The sequence below is a fragment of the Lycium barbarum genome, chromosome 10 (assembly GCF_019175385.1).
Source record: "Lycium barbarum isolate Lr01 chromosome 10, ASM1917538v2, whole genome shotgun sequence".
NCBI classification, from domain to species: Eukaryota; Viridiplantae; Streptophyta; class Magnoliopsida; order Solanales; family Solanaceae; genus Lycium; species Lycium barbarum.
Window position 1 is genome coordinate 110,597,521 of NC_083346.1, and position 22,259 is coordinate 110,619,779.

The following is a 22,259-nucleotide window of genomic DNA, read 5'->3' on the forward strand; positions in this document are numbered from 1 at the left end:
ATCATCATCCTTGTCATTGATTTCCTCTGTGTTTTGAATAAATTTCAACACAGACATCGTTTGACCACTTTCACAGTCAGGTTTTTCAATAAGAGCAGAGGTTGATGAAGAGGACATGAATTTCTTGGGGGTTTGATTTTTGCGAGTCCTAGAGGGACCATAAATCGTGGGTTGTGAGGGCGAGACAGTGGATTTTGGTCGGTAGAAATTTGGGCTTTTGTGGGGTGAGTCTTGGGGTTTTGGTTCAGATGGAGTTGTGATTTTGGAAGGTGACTTTGAGAAATTAAGTGAGGAAAGAGAAAAGAATTTGGTTAAAATAAGGGAGAAGGAACCAGTTTTGTCACGACCCAACCCCGTGGGCCGCGACTGGTGCCCGAGCTGGGCACCCGTACCTACCTGTTTACCAAATCGATATAACCATATCTTATTCGCATTCAACATATAACAATTAACACAGATTTTTTTCTTTCTGAAACGGTCGCGTATATCATACATATCAGACCAAGCATAAATACATACAAGCCGTTGAGGCTGTCATAGCAAACCACGAACGTAATCGAACATCAGTGACCCACGATCCACATATATGTCTACAGGCCTCTAACAGACGTAACAGAATCATATGACGGGACAGGGCTCCGCCGTACCCCTGAATATACACATACATATACATGACAGAAAAGTATGTACCAAAAGATGGGCTCCGGGACAAGGGAGCACTCCAGAGTAGCTGAACAGGTAACCTAGACCGCCAGATCTCTCACACAAGAGTCTGCACCTGCGGGCATGAAACGCAGCCCCCGAAGAAAGGGGATCAGTACGGAATATGTACTGAGTATGTAAGGCATAAAGTACAACGGAAAAATCATAACCGGAACAAGGATTCCAGAAGTCAAGTATCATAATCAAGAACTACTGTACCTGTGTCTCGCGGAGCAGAATTAAACATTTTTATATCATCTACCGTACCCGGCCCACCCTAGGACTCGGTGAATGAAAATCATGTCATCGTACTTTCATATCATCATGCTTGCATATACATATACGTACACATATACATATACATATTGTACCCGGCCCTCTAGTGGGGGACTCGGTGAATGTAGTCGTGTCGTACCCGGCCCGTTAAGGGACTCGGTAAACGTAATCATGTCGTACCCGACCCGTAAGGGTCTCGGTAAATGTAATCATGTCGTACCCGGCCCGTTAGGGACTCGGTAAATGTAATCATGTCGTACCCGGCCCGTAAGGGTCTCGGTAAATGTAATCATGTCGTACCCAGCCCGTAAGGGTCTCGGTAAATGTAATCATGTCGTACCCGGCCCGTTAGGGACTCGGTAAATGTAGCCATATCGTACCCGGCCCATTAAGGGACTCGGTAATCAAAATCATATCATATCATCATGTCGTATCGTTTTATATCATATCATATCATATCATATCATATCATATCGTATCATACCATATCATATCATACTATATCGTATCGTCAAACGTGCTATCGTACTTACAGAATCCTTTTAGAACATTTTCCATGAAGGTTAGGGACATTAAGTCTTATCGAATTCTTTTAGAAATACAATTCTCTTACTTATATCGTCACTTAATCATATCATAGGCTCGGCCATGTCAGACATACTTATATCAAAATACTTGTACCGGAATACCGGTATCATTACTCAATCATGTAATCGTTTACAAGGCTCGATGAAATGACCGGACATACTATTATTTGAAAAGCGAGACATCGAAGCGGATTACCCATGACAATTTATTCACATCAGATTACATACCCATATCAGAGTATTTGTATCGGAACAATTATGCCAGAATTCTTGTATCAGGATACTCATAACGGATTATCTTTATCAGGATGGTCAAATCAGAATATTCGTATCGGAGTTTCTAGATGCTTATTTCGGAGGTTGCATACGAATCACAACAACATGAAACAGTAGCCAACGTTTTCCTTAGTTATTGTACGGAAATGAGTCAACTAGAACAACACAATGAAGTCTCGAGGATTGTGGGCCCACCCCGGGTCAAGTCGAGGTGGCGTACACAAATTGCATACATTAGGCTTTACAAAATCACTTACGAAGATCTTAGCGTCATTCGGTTCCATTTGGGCAAATTATAGATGTTTATGCGATTACTTCAACAATATATGCCCAACTTAGTTTAATTCTATTGAATGAAAAAGGGGCAAGTTCAAACTCGGATTTCTAGGAGTAGGATCGCCCCCGAAGCTCGTATCCAAGCCTAATAGGTCTAAGACATGCCAAAAGAAAGAAAAGTAAAGCCTTACATACCTTTCGCGCTTCTTACGCTTGCCCAAACTCAAATCCCGTTTGCTCCAAAATCTACATTTGGTCACAATTACCAAATATGAATTTCAAGCTTTTAAGAATCCAAACTTAAGTACATATTTGTCTACCGAAATTTCGGCAGCATTTCCCCTATAAACTCAACATCCCCGAGAGTTAACTCGGCCATAATATATCAACGACAACAACAACAACACCAACAATCATTACCAAACACAATATAACATAACTAGTATTCTTTCCAACATAGTGCGATAGCTTTCATTCCAACTTCACATTTTCAAATCATTACCAACATTCTCATATCCATTTACTAATCAAGGTCACTCCAATACAATTTCGGAAGCATTTCATATCACTTTACAAAATATTTACAAAATATACAAATTTTCCATCAAAACCATAATTCATCCAAAAGTTCTAATCTTCAACATAAATGTTCATAACATATCTTCATCTTCCAATTTCATCAACAATCATCATAATTTGCATCTTACAACTTCATTCTCATAATTACATAAACTAACATAAAATTGCATACTTTCCGACAACAACTTAACAACAATTTTCTCATGCCAACTAGAGCCATTAACCTTCCATTTTCATCACAAGGCTACAACAACACAATTAACATACTAAATAACTCAATTCATATTCCCCCTCCAACATGGTGCACACGGCCAACACACACACATCCACAACACACAAAATTTTCATACTTTTCATTCATTTCTACATACTATAACATACATAACCTTCCATAACATAATAAGAACATGAAATCTTACCTTTTTCCCAAAACTTCCACTTGCCACTAAAGTTGTTTCCTTGCCAAAATAATTATACCATGTTAGAGAGAGTCTTGCACTTAGCAAGAATTCAAGATGAAAGGGATTTTTGAACCAAAGATTAAGGCTCCAAAATTTTTTTTCTTTTCTTTTCTTTCTTTCTTTCTCTAGGGCCGAAAGTTGGGGTGGTCTTTTGTTCTCCAAGTTTCTTGAATTTTCTATGGGTTGAAGATGACTTGGTCATCTTTTATTAATATGTCACATGAGTTAATTAAATGGGCTTGGGCCATCCACCGTCCAAATATTGGGCCTTTGTTTTCATTTTTTTTTTTTTAGTCCAATTGCTTATGGGTCACATTTTGTAGTTCACGAAACTAATTTTCAAAATTTCCAATTTTGCCCTTGGCCTTCCTCCACATTTCCACTTCAATACTTTTCATAAACAACATATATATTTTCTAAAATCAAAATATTGCTTTACCTCTTACAAGTCACAATTATTTCAAAAATTCCGAATGTGCGAAATTACGGGATATAACAAGTTTTGACTGGGCGTGAAAGAGAAAAAACTTTTCTTGATCATCGGGTCGGTTCAGAAGATGTGTACCCTTTGACACTCAAATTTTAGAATTGGAGGCGGGAAGCAATTTATGACGTGGCAGTCTAAACATTTCAAAAACACATAAGTACTGAAGAGACTACTAACCTGAGTCACAGGAGCCAGGTTCCTTGTTAATATTTGAAACGAGGGCAAAAACTCTTAAAGTGCAATGTCACTTATACCTGTGTTGTCCTGAAACTGCCATGCGTGTATACCTGTAACAGTATAGAGTTGAGTTAGATGCCATCAAAAAACACTTTTTAGTACTGTACCTTTTTTCTTAACATAGACAATCATTGAGGGAGCTTTGTGAAAGGGAAACTAGTTGAGCTTGATCAAGCCCAACTCCAAATAATTTCTTTCAAAGTGCTCCCTACTCAGTCCCTTGGTAAAGATGTCTGCTACCTGGTCCTTCATCTTGCAGAACTTCATACAGATCAAACCATTTTCAACATTATCTCTCAGGAAGTGGTGCCTAACATCAATGTGCTTGGTCCTTTTGTGTTGCACTAGATTTTTTTGCCATGTTAAGTGCACTCGTATTATCACACAACAAGGGAACACAATCAGTAAGCACACCAAAATCCTCAAGTTGTTTTTTGATCCACAACAATTGAGTACAATAGAAGGCAACAACCACATACTCAACCTCGGCACTGGAAAGAGCCACAGAGTTTTGTTTCTTAGTACCCCATGAGATCAAGCATGACTCCAGAAAATGTGCCATTCTAGATGTGCTCTTCCTATCCACAAGATATCCAGCATAATCAGCATCAACATAACCAACCAAGTCAAAATTATCTCCGGAAGGTAGAAGAGGACAAGGCCTGGAGTCCCTTCGAGATGCCTCAAAATTCTTTTTGCAGACTTCAAGTGGGATTCTTTTGGACTTGATTGGAATCTTGCACACAACCCAACACTAAAGACAATATCAGGCTTGCTAGTAGTTAAGTACAGAAGAGACCCAATGATACCTCTATACATGGTTTCATTGACAAGAGAACCAGGTTCGTCCATGTCTAACCAAGTAGCAGTGGCTATAGGTGTATTAATGGTCTTGGCATTCTCTATCTCAAATCCACTTCCCATGAGCTTTGTAAATTCTTCACAGAGGGAAAAATTGGTGGCACCAAAAATGATGTCCTCCACATAGACTTGTACAATCAACAAATTTCTTCCTTTTTTCTTCAGAAATAAAGTGTTATCAATTTTCCCTCATATATAACCATTTTCATATAATAACTTTGATTTATCAATTCCCTATCTTCAACTTCATCATTGCGTGTCCCTTTATCACCCAAATCATTTGATTTATCAAAGATCATATGCACATTTCCTTCTACACACTGAGTTTTTTGCTATAGATTTTATATGTCTTGCTTTGGCAAGAGTACCCAAGAAAAATTCCTTCATCACTTTTTGTATCGAATTTTCCTAAAGCCTCCTTACCATTGTTGAGAACAAAGTATTTGCAACCAAAAACTATCAGGTAAGTCAGCTTGGGCTTTCTCCCATTGAGCTATTCATATGGGGTCTTCTCAAGTAGGGACCTGATTATGCACTTGTTAATCAAGTGACAAGCAGTGTTGACAGCTTTAGCCCTGAAACTCTTTGACACACCACTAGCGATCAACATTGTTCTAGCCATATCTTCAAGTATCCTGTTTTTCCTCTCCACAACACCAATTTGCTGAGGTGTTCTGGGAGCAAGAAAGTTATGACTTTTAGCATAGATTTCATCGAACTTGACATTGTCAAACTCTGTACCATGATCAGATCTAATGCTCGTAATGTGATTTCTCAGTTTCACCTGAATCTGTTTCATAAAAGCAACAAACATAGGGAATGTTTCATCCTTAGTTCTTAGAAACAGAGTCCAAGTGAACCTGTAGTAGTCATCAACAATCACAAAAATATACTTTTTTCCTCCTCTGCTAGGAATTCTCATTGGCCCACAGAGATCCATATGAAGAAGATCAAGTGGCCTTGAGGTACTCACTTCTTTCTTCGGTTTGAAAGAGGATCTGACCTGTTTCCTTTTTATGCAAGCATCACATGCCTTGTGATCTTTGAACTTGGCCTTTGCAGCCCACGAACTAGGTCCTTCACAACAAGTTTGTTCAGTAGAGAGAAGCTCGCATGCCCTAGCCGTCTATGCCATAGTTCAGCATCATCATCCATAGCACTAAGGTATGTCAGATCTTCACCATTTAATGAATCAAAATCTTCTACATAGATATTCTTGAACTTTTTTGCTATCAACACCATGTCACCAGATTTGAGATTGGTGACAGTGCAAGAACAGGACAAGAACTTGACTTCATTTCCTTTATCACAAATTTGGGACATACTCAACAGGCTATACTTCAAACCATTCACATAGTACACATCCTCAATTACATGGAAGAGTGTCTTTCCAATTTTGCCAACACCAAGAATATATCCTTTCTTGTCGTTTCCAAAAGACACACTCCCACCTTTGAAGGCCTTGAGTGAGAGGAAATCATCCATTTTTCCAGTCATATGCTTAGAGCAGCCACTATCCATGCACCATTTTTGACTGCCTCCTGTCGCTTCAGCCTGCAAACAAAGTCATTGATTTGATTTAGGAACCCAAACTAGTTTGGGTCCCTTATAATGAAAGAACGAGTGAATTAAGCTTCTTTTAGTCCATGCAGGCAAACATTTTTTCTTTTTCGAGGACCAGGTCCCTCTTCTTTGAATTTCTTCCCAGCAAAATTCATATTTTTCTGTAGAGATTGAATTTTTGCTTTGCATGTATCCTTGTAATGACCAATCTTACCACAGTGAGTGCGTAAACAATTTTCAGTTGCAGTGACATACTTGTTATGGGGATTATTGGGAGTTTTTGCCTTTTAGAAGACAATGCCTTGCCTGCCACCACCATTACACTTGTACATAGAAGTAGTTACATCAGAGGACCAGGTCCACTGAGGTGACTTATCAAGCTTAATTTTTACCGTTTTCAAACTTTCTTGAAGCTGCTTATTCTTTTCTAACTTAGTGGTAAGATTCATTTTGGTTCTCTCAAGCTCATTTTCAAGCTCAAGATAAATCTTACTAGCCTCCGCTTTTCCTTTAGAAGGAGTGTTCATCCATTTTTTCATTTGGTTGTTTAACAAGGAATTATCTCTAGTTAATCCATCAATCTGTTCCTTCAAATCCACAATGAACACTACTAAGTCATCCGTTTCTTGTTCTAGCTCACAATTTCTTCAACTAGAGCACCCTTTTGATCAATGAGACTATGATATGCATCAATTAATACATTTGCCAATGACGTCAGTTTTCTTTAAGAGTAACTTTTTAAGTTTTTTCTGAACATCGAGAAATTTACCTCATCCTTTTCGTTGTCATCATCACCATCAAATTTTGCCATTAATGCCAAGATTGATTCATATCTCGAGGGTTCATCATCAATAACCACCAGGGATGCATCTCCTTGATCCTCTTCATCCTCAGACTCACTTGAGAATCTCCCTAGGTCGCAAGAGCCTGCTTCACCAGTTATCAGCAGCTTCTCTTCTTTTGAACTTCATATCAGGGACCTGGTTCCTCTTTACTAATTTTCAACGATGTTCTCGTAGTAGTCATGCTTGTGAAGAGGACATTCTTTGATAAAGTGACCAGGTTTCCCACACTTATAGCAACAGTAATTTCCTTTAGGATTTTCGCTTGTATTTCCCCAATTTTGGAAACCACCATTCCTTCTAATCATCTTGTGGAACCTACGAGTAAGATAAGCCATGTCTGACTCATCAACACTTGAGTCACTGCAGCAACTTTGAGAACTAGGCTCATCTCCTTCTTTAGCTCTCTTCTTTCCTGATCTTGTTGTCTTTTCAGCTCATAAGTTTTGAGATTTCCAATTAACTCATCCATAGTCAGTTTTTGCAATTTCTCGGCTTCAGTAATAGCATTGACTTTGGTTTCCTATGAACTAGGCAAAACACTGAGCAACTTACGAACCAGTCTGTTGGTGGGAATGATTTCACCAATAGAATGGAGTTAATTGATTATGGAGGTGAATCTGGTATGCATATCATGAATGTACTCATCATCCTTCATCTTGAAGAGTTCATACTCAGTGGTAAGCATGTCTATTTTGGACTGTTTTACTTGATTTGTTCCCTCATGTGCGGTCTAAAGCGCATCTCAGATCTTTTTACAGATTGGCATGAAAAGGTTCGATTGTATTCATCAGCTCCAATACCATACACAAGAATTTTCTTGGCTCTATAGTTTTTTTCCATAGCTTTCGAGTCAATTTCATTACATTCCTTCTTTGTCTTTGGATCTTTCAACACCAGCTTCATTTTTCTTCATAGGAACAAATGGACCATTAGATATGATGATGTCCCACAACTTAAAGTCCTCAGCCATGAGGTAGTCATGTATCCTTGTCTTCCACCACCCATAATACTTTCCATTAAATCTTGGTGGTCTTGTGCTATATTGTCCTTCCTCTAAGTTTGATGGAGCAGCCATGAGAAAGATCATTTCTAGGTGGTAACCTTTTAGAAAGAACCTACTCTGATACCAATTGATAGAATATATGAGTCCACTAAACAGTATAGAGAACCAGGTTCTCTATATGTTCCCTTAAGTAAAAGACAAAGTAAATAACCGAAGATATTTACCTGGAAAACTCCTTGCTTAAGATTAAAAACCACGACCTACCCCAGTAGGATTTTCAACTTTACTAAACTGAGCAATTTCATATTACAACCTATTGCAACCTAAGAATTAAACTCTTAATCCCTTCCCCTTACAAAACCTTTATTGTAAGACCTTTACAATAACCCTATTGCAAAGACAACTCTTGAATAACACTAGCCAAGAACCTAAAACACACCTTGACTAACTCTAGCCAAGAACACAAATCGACAAAGGTTAAAATCTGTCCTACTATGACACTTCTTGAAAGTAGTGTAGGATTACAAGGAAAGAACAAACAACAAAGACTCAACAAACCTAAAGACTTAAAACATCTTCAATGTCGGGATCTGTTTCTTGAGTTTGAAGTAGCCTTGTTCTTTAGAGGACCTTGAGAGCAGCGGCGGCTAGCACTTGAGAGAAATGTGATTTTCAGATTTGCAAGTGTTAGGTTAACCCTTGTAACGTGTTGTTTATATATGAGAGAGCATGTGAGAAGAGATAAAGACATTTCATCTTTGTGTTTGGCATCTAGTAAGCTGCATCTGTGCTACCGCACTGCTGCCAGTCGGTACAGTGCAGCCACTTTACAGCTGTAGAGCTGACTGTACGACAACCAGGGAAACTGATCGCATAATTAGGGGTGGGCACAGTTTGGGCCAACCCGAAATCCGAACTTTTTAAATGTTTGGTTTGGATTATGGATTGGACTTCGGATTTTATTTTTAAAATTTATGAATTTCGGATTTGATATGGATTTAGTGCTACGGATTTTTAGATATCCGAAAATTCGAAATTTTTATACCTTATATCTAGTTTCTAGAGATCCAATAGATTAATAACTAATGCCCTACCCATCAAAATATTAAGTGCAATATATAATTTTCTACTAAATCAAATATAATATAGGGTTTTCTTACTTCTCAAGTCTCATGTTAGTGTCACCCACGGCAGTGTTCTTTGTTGTTTTTCTAGAGGAATACTTAGATTTTATTTTGTTCATTTCTACTTTTCCAGATGCTTTTATTTGGTATGAATTTACTATGTTGGACATGACTTGGATTTGTTAATCCTAATTTGAACTGGAAGGCTTTTTTTACTGAGCAATTAAGATTTAGATTTACCTCTGTGGAACTAACGCATAAATTTCGTTCCTAATAAGTTTGCCTTAAGCCTAAGAGTCAAATTCGAAAATCCGAAATATCTAAACCGAATAATTCGAAACCGAACTTAAAATATTCAATCCAATCCGAACTTATTTGGATTGAATTTGGATTGTAATTTCTTCAATCCGAAAACTGAATATCCAAACCGAAAATTTCATATCCAATCTGAATGCCCACCCCTACGCATAACTGGTCTCTATCTGATTCCTCGAATGTTTGGCAAATCATCAAAACACAAAATAGCATAACTTATCATACCATAAGCAATCTACGTAAGTGTCTAACACATAAAAGGATTTAAATATACAGACTGAATGTAAGAAATTCATATTTGTAATCGATTCAGATGTTACTATATTTGGGTATCAACCAATGACATTGCTATGTGATTTTTAGTTTTAAAGGAGACAAAAGTCCAAAATTGTAGTCACTACATATATATAACTAATTTTATTAGAGGGACCAGGGTAAGCTGCAACAATGGCAACTTTGGAAAATAAATTTTAGAAAAATAACATAAATACTCTAGTTGTTTTATAAGCCCGAGATCAACCAAAATAATCTCATGAGTCATGACTACAGAATTCAGAGGCCGCTCAAGAGAAGGCTAGTAAAACCTTTGCCTCTCAAAATTTGGGGTCCCAAAATCTTTTAATAGTTACAATTTTATTTTTATTTAGAAAATTCTGAAGTTTGTAGAAGAAAAATATAAGTACAAAATCCTTATAACAAAAGAAACAAAGAAAGATTGTTTTTTTAATAGTAGAAATATTTTAGACCTTAAACTATTCAAATCTTCATATTAGTAGTAAAAGTTTCTTATAACAAAATCCAGTGTAATATATTGAATTTACTTGGCAGGTGTGGTCTATGTTCATAGGAAACTTTGTCAGTCAAGCCCATTCATTGGACATGTCACGATCCAATTTCACTAAGTTGCGCGGGCACCTACCATTCCCCACATCGGTAGGTGAACCCTTTTTTCCAACTCATAAATTCAACCACAATAAAGTAAATAGAGGAGAATAAGTTAAAGCCTGAATCACATATAATCATAAGTGTGGAATATAAATACACTCCCAAGGAATTGGTCTGACTAGTACAACAACAACTAAGTAAATGTCTAGGAAATACAAGTCTCAAATGCTAAAACAACTGTCTGAATGGAAGAAAATAAAGACAGGGATAGAGAAGTCTCCAAACCGCAACTAGTTAGATGCTCACCCTCGATAATCGCAAGCCAGGCTTCGAAAATCAATCTCGGAAGTAAAAGCCGAACCTGTCTCAAACTCTGCACCCCAAAAAGGAGTGTAGCAAGGTAGCATCAATACAAACAACACGTACTGAATAGGCATCATAGGCCGACAACAGTTAGTTAACATATATAAAGGAAGAGACTGAAGAATAGAGATGCTCACAAGCAAGTATAAGGCATAAACACATATCCAAGAATAACGGCTCAAGTACCGCAATATCCAAGAAACCCTCAATATCTAGATATAACCTATGGTGAATCATCTAAACCCAAGTCTTGCCAAGTTTTTCACAATTCCTTAGAATAACTAAAATCCCTAGTACCACCAACAATATTATCTGAAACCTCAAGTCTTACCCTAGGAGGAAGTCTCTAATCCTCAAATCCGTTAATTCCCAAGTATATATTAATCAGACACACGACGATTTCAAATTAGTAAGAAAATAGGAATTCGATGTTCACAAACACCGTACAAATACAATAAATAACCACAACCAGAAATTAGATGTATGAGTGAATGAAATATGAATGCAATGCAATGATACACACAAACTTCGAGCGGATGATGTCTACACTCCTACAGTCACAACTCTTGGGGGGACCCGCGAAGTTCATGCACCTGCTACGGCGCACAGCCCAATCCAAGTCAGTGTTTCGGAACGTGCAACCCGATCCCAATCAGTGTTGCGGAACGTGCAACCCGATCCCAGTCAGTGTTGCGGAACGTGTAACCCGATCCTATATATATATATATAAATGCATGCATGATATCAATGAATTATGACAACATATCAAATCAATCGTGCCACACATGGACACATCTCTCGATATCAATAACAAGTCAAGTTCTTTCCTCTGTCCAAGGTAATACCAATATGCGATGGATAGCTATATGCCAATCATGATAAGGCGACTAAGAGTCTAATCCCAATATAGGTATAAATGAGTGTATACATGATAACAACCCAACAAGAACATAAGAATCAATCGTGCCACTCATGGACACATATCACAATATCCATATCTTAACTTACTTTCCCTTTTTACAACCTCAACGATGATAAATACGCTCCCTAAATCATAAGACAATCACTAAGCATCAACTCTAAAATCAATCACGTGGCGACAAGACAACAAATTACAATAAGGCAACAACTCAATAGAACACAATAAGGCGACAAGCTATAGTCAACAACAATACCAGCCTAAGAATCCATCCCAACTTCATACTCGAAGGCGTAACATGCTGTCCCCGACAATCACTAACCCTACATATGCTTTACTAACTGAAGTCTAACCATAAGGTAAGCTGTAACCTACCTGGAATGCCGAATAGGAGCCATGAGCCATCAAACCCTAGCCTTGGCCTTTCTTTGTGCCTCGAAATACTCTAAGTCTAATCATATTTGAATTCTACATCAGAAATCAAGAAGACCAATACCCTTATTGCTATACTTCTAATTTAGGCCAATTCTAACCAGGGAAGATGGGAAAACAGACCCATAAGGGTAAAATGGGAAATTCTAAGGTGGAATAGGCAATTCATGGCTAGATGGCCAAAACCCACTATTCAATTGCTAGAGTAACTCAAGATTAAGCCAAATTCAAAATTAAAGTGAAAGACCCAATTTGGGTATAAACCCTAACTTTTTAATCCACAAATTAACCCTTAATAATGGAAGGTATAGGCTTAACAATAATGAAGAAGTCAAAATCTATGGTATACTAGCCAATTTCATCAACAATTTCCACTTAGGCTAAACCCATTTTAAGAATTTCTCATGAAAATCTACTTTTTCCTCTTTGATTCTAGCATGGATTAATGATTAAGAAGGGAAAGTAAAGAATTCTAAGGCCAAGGATCTTACCTCTATAAAGAATCTGGTCAAAAGCTCTAAAATTCGCCCCAAGATACTAAAGAAATGAAGTAAAAAAGTGATAAGGGTTTTGGGGTTTTAACTAGGTTTTAAATAACAAATCTACCCCGTTAACTACTACGGCAATAGGGCTGCTATGGCACATGTGTTGTGGCGCATGAGAGGCATGCTACGGCGACCTCAACTAAATATCACCGCTACAACGGTCTATCACCAACAACTAAAAGACGCTACAGCCGTCAGTCCCTGTGCTGTGGAGGGACCGCCACGGTGCCCCTTGTGCAGCTATGGCACCTACACCAGGTACCAGAAAAATCTACTTTTTGACTAACTTCAACCTGAAATCCGTCTATCACTCGAGGGCCCAAAGATACAAACAAAATATGCACACATATATAAAAACGCGCTACGAACTCACCTGTGACCTCAGATTTTCCAATGGAGGTCTATTTTAACGAGTCCACCCCTGAACGGCGTAAAACCAACTTTCTAACAAAAGTCCCAAAACGCTACCAAGTACATTTGGAACCGAATTGAACCTACCACCAAGTCATAAATGATTATCCGGACCTCTCGAAATCGATGAAATTTCAAAAAAATGTCCATTTACCCAAAAGTCAACTTTGAGTCAAACAATTTTCACTTAAAGGCTTTCCAAAAGTCACACTAAAACCTGCCCGATGACCTCGAAAAACGATAAAAAAGGTAAAATAGTCAAAACGGCGATAACGACAGAACGGGTCATTACAGGACAAGTCCTACGACATTCCGGAGTGTGTTAGAGTATTGGGAAACTACATGTCCAGATGCATCCCCAAAGAAGGTTAGGAGTGTTGTTCCTCTTAGCATAGCATGGACCATTTGGAAAGAAAGAAATCAAAGATTTTTCGACGGAAAAAAAGAGCAGTTGCAGTTGGTGAACAACTATGTATTCATATTCAACAAAAAATTAAATATACTCGAATAATAACATTAAATAGACAATCTTACCTCAAGAAACCGATGTTTAATAGTTAGGTCTCGGTAAGTCTCTTTAGTTTCATGAGCCATCACGTCTACTGGGCTATCACGTCGTCGAGTAGCTTGTGTTCATTTTGCCTATGCATCTCCTCGCAGAGTACACGAAAACATCAACTCTTTCAACCTCTAGAACAAGAGTTAACTGAGCACGAAAGTTATCCAAATCTCCAAAATGATAACACAACTTGCTAAAATCATCACTATGTCAGACATTGCCTTTAGAGGCTGACATTTAGGGTTTTCAGAGTTACATTACGAAATGAATAATTTAGAATGAATTCAAGTTTTATGGGGAGGTTTAGGGTTTTGGATTGTGGGTATTGAGCCTCAGCTATAAGGAAGTCGTGTGCACTGGACCTCTGATTAAAGGGAGGGTGTAGGGTTTTGGATTGGGTGACTGGGCCTCTGATTATAAGGAGGGTCTAGAGTTTTGGATTGGGTGACTGGGCCTCTGATTATAGGGATTGGATGCACTAGGCAAATGAATAGGGCCTTAACCGTCTTCTAAATAAGACCCTGGCAGGGTCATTTACAAATAATAAAAACAAATATAAAATTTAACACATTCATTTTGTTGTGCATTACTGAATTTATTTTTTGGGCGGATTGCCCTTCAAAGGCACTGGTCTTTAATTTTTTCCCCCTCAAATTGGTAGTCTTTAATTTTTTCTCTTCGCCTAATACCCCGAGGTTCTGGGTTTGAACCCCGGCTAAGTAAAAAAAATAAATTCTTAAGGCAGAGGTTTGTAGCAAAGTTAGGTCTCTTCGGAAAAATGTTAGGCCTTACGGCAAACTTTTACCCAAAATTAGGCCTAATCGGGCAAAAGTTAGGCCTTAAGGCAGAGGTTTGCAAAATAACAGCTAAATTAAAAAAAATTGCCTTAACCTTAATGTAGAGATTTGCCTTATGCCTGAAGGCAAAACTGTGTCTTAAGGTAGACTTTGCCTTATGCCTGAAGGCAAAACGTTACATTAAGGTAGAGTTTGAAACTCTACTGAAGGTAGCAAAACTCTGCCTTGCGAAGCTAAAATGTACCTTGAGAATTTTTTTTTAATTTTTGACTGAGCGGGGTTTGAATCCAGAACCAAGGGGTTTTTAGCTATGGGCAAAAATTAAAGACCTCCAATTTGAGGGCAAAAAATTAAAGACCACCCCCGAATAAGAACAATCGTGCAAATTGCCCTAACTGAATGCCGAATGAAGCAAATATTGACGATGATAGAGAGAACTAGGTCATTTCTCAATTAACAAGCTTTTAACGTCGTCCGGGCATCGCGCGGGTACTAAAACTAGTATTACTCATAACAAAAAAACAAAAATTTCAAAAAGCAGCTACTAATCACCGCATTGCACTTTTAGGGGCATCTAGGATATGAGGCTAGTCCAAGATTACACTCTACACCAGAATGTCAAATGCATAAAAAATTTAAGCTTTTGTCGTACACAACTTCACTATCTTATTTTTTTGGTAAACAAGAAATATTTATTGCTCTTCCATCAAGTACCCAGTACAAACAGCAGTTCACATAAGAAAAGAAATAATTCAAAGTCTACTCTGTTTATCACTCATCTCTATCTATTCCCCTTCTCCATCTATGCTAAGTTCTTTGTGTATTAGTCCCCCTGTACAATTTTTTTATCCATGTCTTTCCTGGCCATTTATTCTCCTATGCAAAATTTCTTGAGTTTTTAGCTTACACTCCTCCTTAACAGCTTCAATCAGCTTCCCTGGCATCAGTATTCTTCCTTCCTATAGTGCTTCATTCCTCACCCTCCAGATAAAATAGATCAGTGCAGTTAGAACCTATGTTACTCGGACTCTTCAAGTGAAAGAAAGCGAATTTCACACCTTTTTCCTTTTCTGACGGACCAATCATTCCCTGAAAAAATCCGACTCTTCCTTATTATTTCTATTTTTTGTATTTATTACTTTTTTTTATTTACAAATTTCTACAAATTCTAAATAAATGGACACGGGTGCGTGTCGGATCCTCCAAAAGTAGTGCATTTTTGAAGGATCCGACACGGGTGCGGCTACATTTTTGGAGAGTCCGAGCAACATAGGTTAGAACTGCCATCACAAACTCTCTGCATCTCCTTCCTTTTATGAGCCTAGCCATTCTTTTCCACAGCCCCGTCATGTCTTTGTTCTGAATTCTCAGTCTGCATCACAAACTTCACTATCTTACATGTACGAATTCCATAAATTACCCTTTGAACAATAACTACCAATATAGGTATAAGAATCATCACGTACATACTGTAGAATATAACAATTATAACTCCGGGAACTTTGGCATGGCCTCTGCCTACTGTGATGAAGTGCGGAACAAGCTTATTCAGCATAGCAAAAAAACTAAGAAACATTGCCGCTATTACAAACAAGATTAAGGTTGCCAATGAAGGGCCCCATGCCCATTTCCCACAGATCAGGCACAAGGCAGACAAAATCACCAACATGCTTGATATGAATGTGATTGTGGCCGCACTAAGGAAAAGAAAACCTTCTACTGCAGCACTTGGAAATGTCAACAACTCAAGGATGCTAAGGTTCACAATCTTGACATGCTCTACGTGAGGAAAAACTTCATGAAAATTAAGAAGAGCTGCATATGCCCCTCCTGCGATAAACACCATGACTGTTAACAACAAAGACAATAATGTTTGCACTTCACTCCTTATTGATCTTGTAGAATCCTCCTCTGGTGCTTTCAATATCCGATTGCTAGACTTTTCGTGGGCCTCTGCGGTGCTTGTGCCACTTTCACAAGCCGAATCTAAGGCGGGCTTTGTGAGTTCAACTGGATCTACTATTTTTGTCTTGGCCTATGTTTATATGTTAAAAAAAATTAAAATGTGTCTACATTAAAAGATGACACTTATATGAATTCACTGACTTCAGATCCCAAATTATATATAGCTAACTCTAGTAGACATTTGTGTTAAAAAAACACAAAATCATTCTAGTATAGATAATTATTTTTATTTTAGGCTACCAATATAAAAGCATGTGCCATTGCCACTGCAGTGTTTGCCACCTTCACCAGGCGGTCGTATTAAAATGGAAGTAATTAATTGGATTAGAAAATAACTAATGCAATTAACTATAAAGTCAAATTTTGCGACCATAGCTATAATACATACTCATTACTGTTAGTTGATAAAATATTGTAACTTTATTCTTACACTAAGTACAGTTTTTAAAATTTACTAATATAGCAGGTGAAGTTGATCAGCTGCTTCAGTATATTTCTTACTTTGCGAGAAATGGAAAATTTTAAAAAATATACAGCCCAACCAACATACTACACACACGTAGCTATATTTTCAAAAGTTTTACGTCTGCATTGCCAATTGTTTTTGTAGTGTTTATACAAGGTTATATAATAATATACACTTACTATAAATAATTTATCAACTTTGTATAAAAATACATAACAAGTGTTTATACACACTTTTACATTGTTGTATAAAATATATAATATTTTACAAACTTATACAATAATTGAGTTTGTTCTCCTACTAACTTCAACCACGAAACTCCGTCCAAAATGGTCAATCCTCATCCAATAGCTTCAAACTTTAACCACAAATTCAAAATAACATCTATGACGAACCCCTATCATCAATTTATCAAAAGCTCAATAAATCACAAAACCTATTTGTGAGTTATCAAGCTTTTGAAAAACCCAAAAATAGAGTTTTTAATTTTTTTACTTTAGTTGACCCAAAAATATTTAAATCTGTGATGATAAACATGAATATCACTTTTAATCAGCTTGTAAGCATTAAAAAATAAAAATCATAATAACAATTAAAGAATTAGTATATCTTCCTAAGTATTTTAAATTATACACAAGATGGGCTAAATAGGGTAAGATCTGAAAATATGTGCCCATTTCGATAAATAAGCTTGAGCCCAAATTCAAAAGTAGGTGGGCTCCAATATGGATACCAAACACCGGGTGGAGCAAAAAAAAAAAACTTTACATTGGACATAATATAGACCAAAACATAGAAATAATTATTAAAACCCTCTCCCGGTCACTAAAATAAAAAGGAAAGCGACTGATCGAGAGAGATACCTCAAGGACCTCATTTTCTTGAACGTCCTCATCGACCTTTATTGCCACCTGCATTTCTTCTTGTTTGGTTTCAGAGGACAACTCAATGTTCATAGCCATAACAATAATTGGGGATATATCAAAAAGAAGATTAGAAGAAATTTGGAAATAGATTAATTTGCTTGTTACTATACCTGAATGCTCTAGATATGGATTTAAATAAGAGAGATGAATGAAGTGCCAAAATTGCATGGAAAATTTCAAGAACTGGTAAGTAAATTTCTATGCACTGGAAATCACCGCGTACAGTTTGTGGAAAATTTGAGCTTTGCAACGCGGAAATAAAAGATGCCCATTGAAGTTTAATTGAATTTACTTTGTTGGAAAATTGTCCATTGCAGATTCCTGTAAATTTCTTCACATTTCGCGGTAATACTAAGAAGACATTGGGATATGAATTGATTAATATCTGGAAAAAAAAAAGTAATATTTGAAGTTGAAAAGTGATATTTAAAAGTTGAAATTATGTTTGGACATGTATTTTATTCAAAATTACATTGAAAGTTTCAAGCACAGGTAAGTATTTCGAAGCCAAATTTCTATGCACCGGAAATTTTGAACTGTGCAACGCGGAAAGAAGGTTCCCTTTAACTTGGCCAAGAGGCAAGGGTAGTATAAAGAGACGGAACCGGGATTTGAACTTTATAGTTTTAGATAGCAACACTAGATACTAGCAGTTGGATTCGGAATTTTAATTTATATATACATGTAGTAACTTTCTTAATACAAATATAGAGTTTGAACTAAAATTACTAAATTCAACCGATCCCATACGTCAACTTCTAGCTCTACCCCTGACAGTACATACATGATCAGTTGAAGGAAGTTTAATTGAACCTACTTTGTCGGAAAATTGTCCATTGCAAATTCCTGTAGTTTCCTTCACATATCGGGGTAATACTAAGAGTTTATTTAGTACTTGACAGATTAAAAAAATGAAGGGTTGATGTTAAATCAGGTTCGAAAAAAGGCAGAGATATTTCACCACCAAGAAGATGAAGGTGGTTTCACATTACTTTTTTCTTTCTTTCTTCTTTTCCCTGATGGTGGTAAGAACTTTCTTGCTACTTGATTAATACTGGAAATTTCGTTCTCTTTTACGATAAATTTTTAGGACTTTATTAGACTCTTTCGCCGAAGTTTACGTATTAGAGATTTTTACTTGATCAAACACTTTAGTAATAATTATATACAGAGATAGCATAACTTGTTAATCAACTTATAAAATCAAGATTTGCCCAATTTGTGTAGGTTTGAGTGGGTTATTGACCCACTTATTTTATTAATTGTCTCGTCTAACTAAATTCATTTAAAAATTAAGTAACTATGCAGCTTAAATTGACCCACATGTTTTATTAATTCAGTCTATTTTGTCTCATCTAACTAAATTTATTTAAAAATTAAGCAAATATGCAGCTTAAATTGACCCACTTATTTTATTAATTCAGTCTATTTTGTCTCGACTAACTAAATTCATTTAAAAATTAAGCAAATATGCAGCTTAAATGGCTTTAGAAATTGTACACGCAATGAATGCTTGTGCTATAAGTTATATAACTTGTACACTTTATCCAACTATTTTTTTTTATCTTATATGGACATATGCATAGTATTTAATATTTATTCTCTTCTCATGTATAGATGTATAAACTTCAATTTTAATTCTCCGGCGCATTTATCTTCTTTGTGCACTTTTACTTGTTCACTTTTGACTTTTCACGGACCATCACAGCAATACCTACTTGTACCCAAAGCTTTATAAATTGTACACGCAATGAATGCTTGTACCAAAAACTATATAACTTGTACATTTTAACCAACTGTTTTTTTTATCCCGCGTGGACATATGTCATAGTGCTTAATATTTAATCCCTTTTCATGTATAGAAGTGTGCACTTCAATTTTAATTCTCCGACACATTTATTTCATCCGTGCACTTTTACTTGTTCACTTTTGACTTTTCAGGTTCTTGCTGAATAGTTATTCTCTTCTCATGTATAGATGTATGCAGTTCAATTTTAATTCTCCTACACAAATTTATTTCCTCCGTGCACTTTTACTTGTTCACTTTTGACTTTTCACGTTCATTAAGAATTAATAAATCTCACGTGGACATATGTCATAGTACTAAATATTTATTCTCTTCTCATGTATACACGTATGCACTTCAATTTTAATTCTCCGACACATTTATTTTCTCCATGCACTTTTACTTATTCACTTTTGACTTTTCATGTTCTTGCTAGATATTTATTCTCTTCTCATGTATAAATGTATGCACTTCAATTTTAATTCTCCGACACATATTTATTTCCTCCATGCACTTTTACTTATTCATTTTTGACTTTTCATGTTCTTTAAGAATTAATAAATGAAGTACTCTCTCGGTCCCATATTACTTGGCCACATTACTTGACTTTTCTCGTGAAGTACTCCCTGTGGATAATGAAATTTTATTAAATTTCAATTCACAAGAAATTCGAATTATATTAAATCGAATATATGTTAGTCCCAATAAATATTGTTATCTAGTATATTTGGATCAATTATTTAAGTCCAATAAATACGGATTTAATTAAAGGTCCAATTTGGTTGGGCTAGTCCACTGATTTGAGCTATAAATGATGAGACCAATTTGTCAAGCCTAAGCTGTCATCTTATCCAAGAGGCCCAAAGTGGTATCACGGGTCAAATAACGTGGCACACCAAGTCAAATAAAGGAGCCTATAGTGTCATGCCACGTGTCAAAATGATGCAGCATGCCTAGTCAAACCAAAGGCCAATAAAGATGCGCCATGTGTGCAAGCGACATGTTCTAGCCAATCAAATATCGACATGTCTGCTTAAAACTGATTGGTCGAAAGAAGTCTATCCTTATCACAACTCCTCCATCCTACAACTATAAATAGGGGTCTCATAATCCAGAAAAGGGACAGAAATTCTAAATAGAAGTCGGGGAGAGCTCGTGGATCAAACGCCGCAAATTTCTCTACAAGCTAAAAACATTCAAGCATTCAAGTATTTCTCTAGAAGTTCTAGAGATCCAGACAAAGATTCAAGATCAAGCTCAAAAACCCTTGAATTTATTGTTGAAAAGACGAATCAGAGAAATCATAGAGATTGTAACACTCGCATTCTGAAATCAAATACAATAATTGTTGCAATATTTTTCTGTCTTGATTATTATTTTCTCGACGCGAATTTTATTGTCTACAAATTCTGGCACGCCTAGTGGGACAATCTCTACCTCTCATCTTAACTTTTCAATTATCAAAGTTTAACAACATCGAGATGACTTCAGAGAAGATCAACTCCAAATCAATTTCCTCTAAGGTTACTAGCTCTAAGTTCTCTGCTGATGTGGAAAGCATCCTCGACATTACCTTTGGTAGCATTGGACCAGTTACGAAGAGCAAAGCAAGCATGTTGGTACAACAAGCATTCCAAGTGTCATTCGTAACAACTCCTGTTTTTGGATCTTCATCTCCAAAAGGAGCGAGATCCTCTACTGATGCATCGGAGGAAGGAAGCAGCATTGCTGAAAAGATTAAGAAGACTCTAGCTCTACTAGATCTCTCTGGGTCCAAGAACTCTGCTATGAAGGAAGATGATGATACTTCAAGCGACGGATCCTCTCCACTCACACCATATGAAGTAGGCCCTTCAAAGATCAACTTATGTGATAATCCATGCTATTCTCCAACATCCCCAACAATCATGCAAGCAATGGTAACTAACGCTTCATCAATGGAGGAGACACTGGCAAACTTAGCAAAGGTTATTGATGGCTTGGCCAAGCATGTGCAAAATCAAGACGCTCGGATTGAGAAGTTGATGGATGGATTAATGGAAGGTGTATCCAGCCACGCACCTGGGAAGGGTCCAGAAGTACAAGAGACTGAACCTCGTGCAAAACAAGTACCACATACCAAGGAAATTCTTGTTTCTTCTGAAGGGATGATTCCGCTTGACCGACTAACGAAGTTCATCGAACGGACTATCAAGGATAAGTACAAAGTTGCTGCCAAGTCTTCGTTTACTTACGGAAAGCCGTACACTACAAGAATTGATAGCTTCCAGATGCCCGCCGATTATCAACCTCCCAAATTTCAGCAATTTGAAGGCAAGGAAAATCCAAAGCAACATGTTGCACATTTTGTTGAAACATGTAACAACGCTGGGACCTTTGGAGACTATCTCGTCAAACAGTTCATCCGCTTCCTCAAAGGAAATGCCTTTGACTGGTACACTGATCTTGAGCCTAATTCTTTCGATAGTTGGGAGCAACTAGAGCAGGAGTTCCTCAATCGCTTTTATAGCACAAGGCGTACTGTGAGCATGGTTGAACTTACAAGCACTCGCCAGAGGAAGGGCGAACCAGTTATCGATTTCATCAATCGATGGAGAAATGCAAGCCTAAACT

General features: G+C 37.1%; 1 protein-coding gene and 2 long non-coding RNA genes across 3 annotated transcripts; all 3 read right to left on the bottom strand.

Moving 5' to 3' along the window:
- Positions 1–473: 473 nt before the first annotated feature.
- On the bottom strand, positions 474–4,381 carry LOC132615332 (uncharacterized). The gene is made up of 4 exons (XR_009572658.1): positions 3,822–4,381; positions 3,116–3,154; positions 2,313–2,363; positions 474–778 (listed from the first exon to the last, which is right to left on the bottom strand). It is a non-coding gene; the product is annotated as an uncharacterized LOC132615332 (long non-coding RNA).
- Positions 4,382–10,585: 6,204 nt separating this feature from the next.
- On the bottom strand, positions 10,586–14,175 carry LOC132615454 (uncharacterized). Its single transcript, XR_009572694.1, has 2 exons — positions 13,682–14,175; positions 10,586–10,850 (listed from the first exon to the last, which is right to left on the bottom strand). It is a non-coding gene; the product is annotated as an uncharacterized LOC132615454 (long non-coding RNA).
- Positions 14,176–15,169: 994 nt separating this feature from the next.
- On the bottom strand, positions 15,170–17,996 carry LOC132614424 (uncharacterized). The gene is made up of 2 exons (XM_060328879.1): positions 17,798–17,996; positions 15,170–16,538 (listed from the first exon to the last, which is right to left on the bottom strand). The coding sequence occupies exons 1-2, from the start codon at positions 17,894–17,896 to the stop codon at positions 15,825–15,827; spliced, it is 813 nt and encodes a 270-aa protein (XP_060184862.1). The 5' UTR covers positions 17,897–17,996; the 3' UTR covers positions 15,170–15,824.
- Between the last annotated feature and the right edge of the window lie 4,263 nt (positions 17,997–22,259).

Bases quoted from the DNA above. Each gene is read 5' to 3' on its own strand.
- LOC132614424 (XM_060328879.1), bottom strand. From the start codon at position 17,896: ATGGCTATGAACATTGAGTTGTCCTCTGAAACCAAACAAGAAGAAATG. The intron at 16,539-17,797 runs GTATCTCTCTCG...ATATAAACATAG, and splicing joins AAGAAAATGAGGTCCTTGAG to GCCAAGACAAAAATAGTAGA.